Below are 9,703 nucleotides of genomic sequence, written 5' to 3'. Positions count from 1 at the left end.
AGCCTTTCTGGAAAACTATATGGCCATTTCTCTAAAAGCTAGAAAGCATCCATACGATCCTGCAATACCAGTTCTGGGAATATACCCCGGAGACCAAAAAAATGCACAGTAGAAATGCCATCTGCATTTCTATGTTTATTGCAGCACAATTCACAATAGCCAGAATCTGGAAATAATACTAATTATTTCAATCTCTGAACACAATATCTTGCCATTCCTTTGTGTCTTCTTCCTTTCAACAGTGATAAATTTCACATGGTTCCACGTTAAATTGATAATATTCTCTCACCTCCTTTTCTTAAGTATCCTGCCAGTTATTTTTCCAGTCTTTTGTTGATATTATAAATGAGATCTCACTTATCTGTACTAAGAGGGAAAAACTGGACGAGGGAATACAAGGCAGGAAAGAGCGAGATGCCTCAATTACCCCTGACCCCACAGAATATGAAGGAGAAGGGCAGAAAAGGAAGGAAATTGAAAGGGGTGTAAAAAGATGAGAAAGGGAAGTTAACGAAGGTGCAGAAGTTGGGGCCCTGAGTTGCACTGGTAATGTGGGGACGTGGTGCAGTGAGATATCCAACCCCTAGAGCCAACAGCACTGAACATGAATCCAAGCTTCTATGATCAAACTTACAAATGTGCCTGTCAAGGTGGCAGGCGGGACACACAGGAGGGAACCTGGGAACACGGGTGGAGGGCAGTTGGCGTGGTGGTGGCATTGGTGCTAGAACATTTATGTGTATAAATAACTCAGCTATCAGGGCTGGAGCGATAGCACAGCGGGTAGGGCACTTGCCTTGCACGCGGCTGACCCGGGTTCGATTCCCAGGATCCCATATGGTCCCCTGAGCACTGCCAGGAGTAATTCCTGAGTGCAGAGTCAGGAGTAACCCCTGTGCATCGCCAGGTGTGACCCAAAAAGCAAAAACAAACAAAAAACCCTCAACTATCATTAACTTTATCAATCACTATTCCTTAATACAATTTTTAAAACTAAAAAAAAAAAGTATAAAGGGATTGGAGCAATAGCACAGTGGGTAGGGTGTTTGCCTTGCACGCGAACAATCCGGGTTTGATTCCCAGCATCCCATATGGTCCTCTGAGCACCGCCAGGAGTAATTGCTGAGTGCAGAGCCAGGAGTAACCTCAGTGCATTGCCAGGTGTGATCCAAAAAGAAAAGAAAGAATACAATGAAATAAAGTAAAATAAAACAGTGGGTTGGACCTCCCTTCTTTCCATTTAATACATGGGAAAGCGCGGTGGAGTCGTCACCAAAAAAAAAAAAAAAAAAAGAGTGGGTTCGTTATCTACCACAGGAGGGCGCCAAAACCCCACACCTGAAATGAGGTTGTCGTTCACCCTCCGCACTGCAGCTGCAGAGACCACGTTGCATTGCACTGCGTTTCTGTTTGCTCCTTTTGTTTTGTTGTTTTGTGGTATTGAGTTACATTAGACTAAATAATGGTGCGTGAGATGGATCAGTATGTTTCTAATTGGATTGACGAAAATGTTCTGTATCTGCTGTTAGATTTGAATTGATGCCTATAATTCTGCATTAGTCATTTTCTTAAAGTAACAGTAGCTGAAACTTAGAAAATCCCCAAGACTCCACAAATAAAGCTCCTAGAAACAATCTTGTACTTTAAAGTGGCAGGTTACAAAATCAATACCAATACTGTTCACAATTTGGCCTCAGAATATCAAGCCATGCAATCACCTTAACAAAGTAAAAGATTTATACAAAGAAAACTATAAAACACTACTAAAAGAAATAAAAGAGGACACAAGGAAATGGAAACACATCCCCTGTTCATGGATTGGAGTGACTAATATTGTCAAAATGACAATTTTTACCCAAAGAGCCATACGAATTCAATGTAAAATGCCCATGACATTTTAAAGTAGATCAAATGTTCTAAGTTTTACATAAAAATAATAACGATCATAACTCCCCACTACCTAACCCCAACAGCAATTCTAGGGATAAAAAGAACATGAGAGGTTTCTCTTTCTGCAAATTCAAACTATAAAGCTGTGATAATCAAAACAGTGTGAAATAAAGATAGACTTTCAGACCAATGGAATAGAATTGAAAGCCCATAGTCACTTCCCCAAATATACAGGCAGTTAATCTTTGATAAAGGAGCAAAAAACTATAAGTGGAATGATGTAGTCTCTTCAACAAATGGTGCTAGGAAAATTGGTCAAAAAAGAAATTAGATCCCTTTCCAACACATTGTACAATAGTCAAATAAAAACAGATAGAAGACCTCGATATCAGACCTGAATCCATAAATGATAACATGATGTGGGAGAACAGAATATAAGTCCCCGGGGAAATCTAGAATATCTCAGAAAGAATTTTGCTGGAACCAAATTCCACGGCTACAGAGTTCAGAAGCAAATGTGAGTGACACAGGGCAGTTTCCACTTGTCCCAGGTTGAGCCAAGTTCCATGGCCACATGAGAGGCCACCTCTCCTTCTCCAGTAGTTTCTGGGTCAAATCAACTGATCAGAGCAAAGAAAGTGAGGAACATGGCAACCGTGGGTGGCAGCAGAGCAAACGTGTTGATGTTTGCATCGTGAGGAGCCATGTTCGGGGCAAACAGTGATGAAACACCTGTGACCAGCTCCAGATCTGCAGTTTCACCTGCACCGGGCAGGGTTTCGGCAGGCGCCGAGTTCCCCGGCTTCATAAAGTGGCCAAAGGAACCAGAGACTGGGGGGAAGTTGGAAGGCCAAGGGAATCCTGTGACGATAAAACCGCAGGGAAATATAAGCCTTGTATGGAAAAAGTTTCTGTGGAGCTTGGTGGGAAGTCAGACGTATGCCTTTCCGGTTTTGCGCAGGGTGGGCTTGCCGTAGGACCCACCTCAATGCCAGACCAAAAGGAGCTGTTCGATGTTCAACCTGGTCAACGTGTTGGTGTGAGATTGGTGCAGTGTCTTCCAAGTTCAGCACACGGTAGACTAGAAGCCCCTAGCGCTTCCAGGCACTGGTCCCTAGCAGAAGCCTGAAGTTGAGATGACCTGGTTGAGGTTTGGGAAGAGGGTAGGGCCTCAGAGGGACGGCGGGCTTGGAATGACGTGGGAAACTGTGACGGAAGCTGTTGGGCGTTTTAGGACGTGCAATTACTTTGTACATCAAGAGCATAGACATTAATATTCCTGTAAGCCATGTTGCCTTAACCAGTTTTAAAAAAATAATTTTTAAAAAAGTCACCAGACTGCTTCTGAGGAAATGGAGCTTGGAGGAAAGATGCTGATTGTTACAAAACTCCCTTTCTGTGAAATGGAAATATGGAATTTTGGCATTATAATTTGGGAATTTAGATATCAAGTTTCTTGGACTTTATCCTTCCCTCCTTCCTTCCCACTACACCTTTCCATCATTTCTTTTCTCACTAACAGGCTTCTTTGTCGTCCAAGTTTTGAAATTGTATCCCTGCCTATTTGGGGTATTTTCTATGTTTTAGCTAATGTTACTTTTTTTTTAAATTTTGTTTTGATAAAAATTAGTGGTTTTAACTAAATCCTTCTGAAACACAGGGCAGCTTGGGATCGCATCCTGATTTCCCACACTGAGGAACTCAGTCTTTTGTGAGCAAGTTGATCGTTGGAAACGGTTCTGGACTCAGGAAGCTCAACTGTTTGCGGAGTGAGGCAATAGGTTCTCAGCCCCCATCCCTGCTGTCTACCTCTTCACTTCCTCCTTAGAGCTTAATTTCACTGCGGTGGTTGCCAGGAGATGGGCTGGCTGCTGGGAAGATTGATGGTTACACTTGAAATTAGGAAGGAAAAAAAGAGCTGTCCAAAAGGCAGTCTTCTAACACTTCTTTCTGTCTCATGCGCCAACAATTAGGAAAACAAAACACTACTCCCTGGAAAGATGGGGGCGGGAGGGGGGTACAAATTAAAGCATTCTTCCTTTCATGCCTTTAATAGTTACAGTATTTAAAAACTCATCAAATTTAAACCACTTCCTATTGTCTGCAGCACCCTGAGAAGTTTATATACATTTTGACAGCAAGATACCAAAGACCCTGTATGTGTTTGTTTATACACGTAGATGAATGTTCATAAATGTTTGTGCTTTATTCTGTTTGATTCAATAATCCATTTTAGGGGCCAGATGGACAGTACAGGGTTAAGGTATTGCCTTGCACGCAGCCAACTTGGGGTTTGACCCTGGTCTCCTGAGTACCTCCAGAAGCAACCCCTGAGCACTTTCAAGTGTGGCCCCAAATCCCCACCTTCAAAAGAATCCATTCTGGGAACCAGAGAGATAGTATAGCAGGTAGGGTGCTTGCGTTGCACATGGCTGACCTGGGTTCAAACCCAACTTCCTCTATGGTCCCCCAAGAATCATCTAGGGTGATCCCTGAACATGGTGTGGGCCAAAAAAAAAAATTGAAGAATACATTTAATCCTTTCCATGTGTGTGAATATGAATAATTCTATATATATATGCATGATTTTTTCATATAATATAGATATATGTATAGCATAATGGTATATCTTTGTATAATGGCATAGCTTTATATATATATGTAGAAAGAGAGAGAAATAGTGATAGCCAGAGAGACAGTAGAGCAATTAAGGCGCTTGTCCTGAATGCAGTTCACCCTGGTTTGGTCCTCAGCATATCAGATGGTCCTCTGAGCACCACTGGGGGTGATTCCTGAGCACAGAGCAAGGAGTAAGTCCTGAGCATTGCCAGATGTGACTCCCTAAACCAAAATAATAATAATAATAACAATACAATAACATATAGTATAACATAGTAAATAGAGAGAGCGCAGAGGAAGAGACGAAATCACAAACACTTTCAGGCACTGAAATGAAAACCAACACACATGCTTACTTTGGCTTAGAGTCAAGAACTATTCCGAAGACTTTGTCCATCTACTGTTTACTTATTTAATCCTAACAACACTGCCTATGAAGTACTGCATACTCTGCTCCCCAACAGACCTGTTCATGGAAAAACTACAACACCGAGAAGTGAGGGGTAGGACCCAGGAGTTGAAGCTATTAGTACTACAGGCCCTGCACCGCATAGGATCTCTCTCTCTCTCTCTCTCTCTCCCTCTCACTCTTTATCCCCCTCTCTCTTTCCTTCCTCTCACTCTCCCTCTCTCCCTCTCTTTCTCTCCCTCCCTCTTTCTCTGTTTCCTCTCTCTCTCCCCCTTCCTCTCTCTCTTTCTTTCCCCCATCTCTCATTCTTTCTCTCTCTCCCTCTCTCTCTCTCTCTCTTTCTCTCTCTCTCTCTCTCTCTCTCTCTCTCTCTCTTTCTCTACAGTTCATTTAAAAGGCACTGGGTGGGTAGGGCTGCCAGATTCTGCAGTTCAATTCAATTCTGCTGATGCCACTCAAAGAATTTCTCTATCGTAGCTGCTTTGTTCAAACCTTTGCTTGCAGGAACATGTCAGAAAGTTGGAACTTTTGCCTGTAAGATATAAAATGATGGATTAAGGACATGGAATGCTACATTTTAAGACATGTCTGGGAGGGAATTTAGACATCACATTTCTTTGACTTTATTCTTCCTTCCTTGCCACCACACCTTTCCAGCATTCCTTTTCACACCAGCGGGCTCCTTTCCAGTCCACGACCAAAGGCAAACATGCTGCTTCCTCTGAGCGCAGGCCGGCTGCTCATTGCAGGAACCGAGACCCACTCGCCTGCCAGCTCCCGATGGTAAAGGGCCATGGCTTTTCCAGTGTTAAAAGGAAAGTTGATCTTTATGCACTTCACGTAGCCTCTTTGTCTTTGCAGAAATTATATAATGATAATTCTGGCAAGCTTCAGAGGAGCAGCCACTATTGGTGAGACAGCTCCTGCTTCCAGTATTCCAGATGATCACCCTACATTGCATTTTCCTCAATTCACAAACAAAGAAGCTACGGCTTCTGCATTCTCTCTTGGCTCTCTTCAGCTCAGCAGATGTTCAGTTCCGACAGGATATTTCTGTCTTAGATTTTCCTGATCTCTCCTGCCACAGATCTTTTGCATATGCCATTTCTTCTGATTATCACGCTTTTCCTCACTGACTTACAATACAACTAAAGATTCATCTGGATGTGACTCACTAATGTCTTTTGGGGGGATGCTTAGGGGTGCACCTCCAATCAGTGCTCAGATTAATTTCTGGGGCCCACTCCTGGCTGCCCTCAGCCTAATGAAGTGGGCCTGATGGTGTAGTGTGTGGGCCTGTCCTTGTGGCACTGCTCAGCTCCACAGACGAAGCCACCAGGCTACAGCTGGCAGTGCTCAGTGAGGCAGAAATGTATAGGGCCAGGGGTAGAACCAGGGGCCTAGAACATGCAAAACTTGCACTCCAGCCCTAGGAATTATCCTCCCAGCCCTCATTAAAGTCATTTTTATATAATGTCTGTCTCCCACTTGATACTGTGAGGAACTATGGGTATTTATTCTATTAAATCATTAACAATTAATGCAATAATTAAGGATGGGGGGATGCAGTAGTATTTTTTTCTTTAATTAATTTGCCCAAAACAGAGCTGTTAAGTGTCAAACTTAGTTCTACCTGGCTCCAAAGCCAAAAATTTTGTCTACTGGGCTGTGATGCCAATATATTGGTGAGACCTGAGGGAAGTGAATAAATTATAATTTAATAATCAGTGGGACCAGAGAGACAGTACAACAGGTGGAGCACTTGCCTTTCATGCAACCGACGTGGATTTGATTCCCAGTGCCATGTATGGCTCCCGAAGAACTGCCAGGTGTGACCCCTGAGTGCAGAGCCAAGGTTAAGCCCTGAGTACCGCCAGGTGTGGATCAAAGACAAAATAAAATTATTGAATTAATAACCTGTAAATATTTGCCAGAGGAACAAAGACTTCCAGATCAGTGCACAGCCTCAGTTTTGGGTCATAGACCTTAGTCTGAATAAAATTGCAATCTTTTGATTTCTAAATTCACGGAGATGCCTTGTCCTGTCTACTTAGCGTTGCGCCATCTGCCTGTGTGGAAAAGTCTGATATGGCTATGACTACTCTTTCTCTGTCCCATTCTGGGTTTCCCTTGCTTTCACGGATGTGTACCACTTATATCAAGGTCATATAGCTGTAGACGCATGCCTATACTTTTAGGAAGCATTCCTATACTTAAGTCAAAGAAAACTTTAAACAATGTCTTTTTCTAAAATAATTTCTAATTTTCAATACTTTAAAGTCTATTTCCTTTCCCTTTAGTTCGTTTCTCAGTGATATCATAACTTCAGAATTGGAAAGATCAGTTTCCTGCTTTTGGAGTATTTTCCCCCTCCTACTTACACCTCAGTAAATTAATAGCAATGCTTAGGTTCATGTTGCCTTTTGCTTCAGCTAGACCTTGTTATATAGCATGAATCCCTATCTATATGCTCTACGGGGACCTTATTTTGTGGATGAGGACACTAAGACTCCAAGTGTCTTCATGCATAAAATGATCTGAGTAACACATCCAGTATGGATTCAAGTCACATCTCATTCCTACGTTTGTTTTTACTGTCCCACTACAAAATGGACTAAAGTGTTTGAATTCAATTTAAAAGAATCAAACTAACCACCTCAACAGCACGGTCTACTCGAACCATCTGGGGACTCAGTGGGCAGAGCCAGGTTCTACTTACCTTTTCCTTCATGGTATTTATCAAAATTCTGTCCCCTCTCCTTTTCCTCTCTGCTTGCTTCGGCATAAAGAAAACTATACACATCTGACACGTGTCTAGGGCTCCAATTTTATATCATTTTTCAGAAGAAAAACAAATGTTAAATAATATTTAACGAATGCATCCTTTCTGCACCATACTCTCCAAATGCTAAACCAGTTACAAAAATGCATCGAGTAGGCCCAGGGTGACGGCTGGTCACAGGGTACGTGCTTTGCATGCAGGAGCCCTGGGTTTGATCCTTGACACCACATGATTTCCAAGCACTGTGTGGGATGTAGCTTCCAGGACACTGTTGAGTGACCCCAAAAAGAAGGAAAATGCATAGAATATTATTCACATTTTGTAGGAAAGGGGAAACTTGAGCAGGTTAAGACGCTGAATCTCAAGGTTTAATTATGGATCTTTCCTTTTTGCTTTTTAAAGCAGTTTTCTGGCCAAGTTCACAGATAAGCATACTTAATTAATACTCAAAATTCGGCTCACCTATGAATCTAGGTCTCACATATTTATGCTCCAGTATTTCTCTTTTGTTTGTTTGTTTTTAGTTTCCAGACCATCTTTATACTCTTCAAAATTATTCAGAACTTAAGGAAATATCTGCTTACGTGTATTATTTTTGTCAACATTTTCTGTCAGAAATTAAAACTTAGAAAACAACAATGTCCTTTGTTAACTTATTCTTTAAATATTTAATGTATATTAATTATATACTTTTAAAAGAAATCACTCCATTTTCCAAACCAAAAACACATACTAATTGGATTGCCATTGTTTTAGAGTTTTCAGATTTCTTTGATATGTAATAGAACAGAAATATCTAAGTTCTGCATTCTATATACTATATTATTGACAAAGGTGGTGTCAGAGACATATGCAGTTGAAAAGAAGAATTAAGGGCCAGAGTGATAGTACAGCAGGCAAGTGATAGTAAAGCCTTGCATGCGATCGACCTAGGTTCAACACCCCCCACATCCCACGTGGTCCCAAGAGCACCATGAGGAGTAATTTCTGAGTGCAGAGCCAGGAGTAACCCCTGACATTGTCAGGTGTGATCCAAAAAGCTAAAAAGTAAAAATAAATAAATTTTTTAAAAAGAAAAATTTTTGTTTTTCCCCTTTGATTTGTAACATCACAGAATTTACCTCAGGAAATCCTTTAGTGTAAATAAACATGCTCCAACACTGCATACTGTGGTTATAATCAACACAAACTCAACTCAATCATATTTTCTAAAATGATATGTACATAGTTATCACTTCTTTATAGCTATAATTATTAAGAATAGAACAGAAAGTAACTATGGAACCTTGTAATAGTTCATAACATGGCTGAAGTCTGTCATTATAGATAAAAACTTTTCAATTAAAAACTAATTTTTTAATTATTTTTAACCCACCGCCAACCCCCTCAAGAATGGCTACAGAGTCAAGGTGAGTCAGTGGAAGTGATCCAGCATGAAATCCTTCAGCACAGGTAAACACAAGGAATCAAGTAGGGTGTATCTAATATATAGTCTCCAGTAATTATAAGTGTGTTATTTGTTTATACTATTCATATGCCAGTTTCTTAAAGAATTCCTATTTTTTTATATTATGTCTAGGTATGACTGGAGTGATAGCACAGCTGGTAGGGCGTTTGCCTTGCACGTGGCCGACCCAGGTTTGATTCCTCCATCCCTCGGAGAATCTGGTAAGCTACCGAGAGTATCCCAACTGCATAGCAGAACCTGGCAAGCTCCCTGTTGCTGCGTATTCATATGCCAAAAACAGTGACAGCAAGTCTCACAATGGAGACATTACTGGTGCTCTCTCGAGCAAATCGATGAACAAGGGAACGACAGTGTTACAGTGTTATGTCTAGGTATCATACCAAATATTCAGTTACTATTCCAGTATAAAATGTAGTTGCTATTACAGTACATCCCGAAAGAATATCTAGGTTACAACCTGAATTTAGTACCCTTAAGTCACCATTATTGGTGTTTAAGGACACTCATCTTAATTGTTTGCCAACTGTTATCACTA

At 41.2% G+C, this 9,703-nt stretch overlaps 1 protein-coding gene across 1 annotated transcript in view; it reads left to right on the top strand.

Moving 5' to 3' along the window:
• The first annotated feature begins 5,627 nt into the window (after positions 1 to 5,627).
• The window catches only part of RASSF6 (Ras association domain family member 6), a 63,394-nt gene continuing 59,318 nt past the window's right edge, over positions 5,628 to 9,703 (top strand). Inside the window, exon 1 of the mRNA XM_055140015.1 lies at positions 5,628 to 5,701. Coding sequence (XP_054995990.1) covers positions 5,628 to 5,701 — 74 coding nt within the window. The remainder of the gene's footprint in view (positions 5,702 to 9,703) is intronic.

Source organism: Sorex araneus, chromosome 5 (genome assembly GCF_027595985.1).
Source record: "Sorex araneus isolate mSorAra2 chromosome 5, mSorAra2.pri, whole genome shotgun sequence".
Lineage (NCBI taxonomy): Eukaryota > Metazoa > Chordata > Mammalia > Eulipotyphla > Soricidae > Sorex > Sorex araneus.
This window is presented reverse-complemented; position numbering and strand designations above follow the sequence as displayed.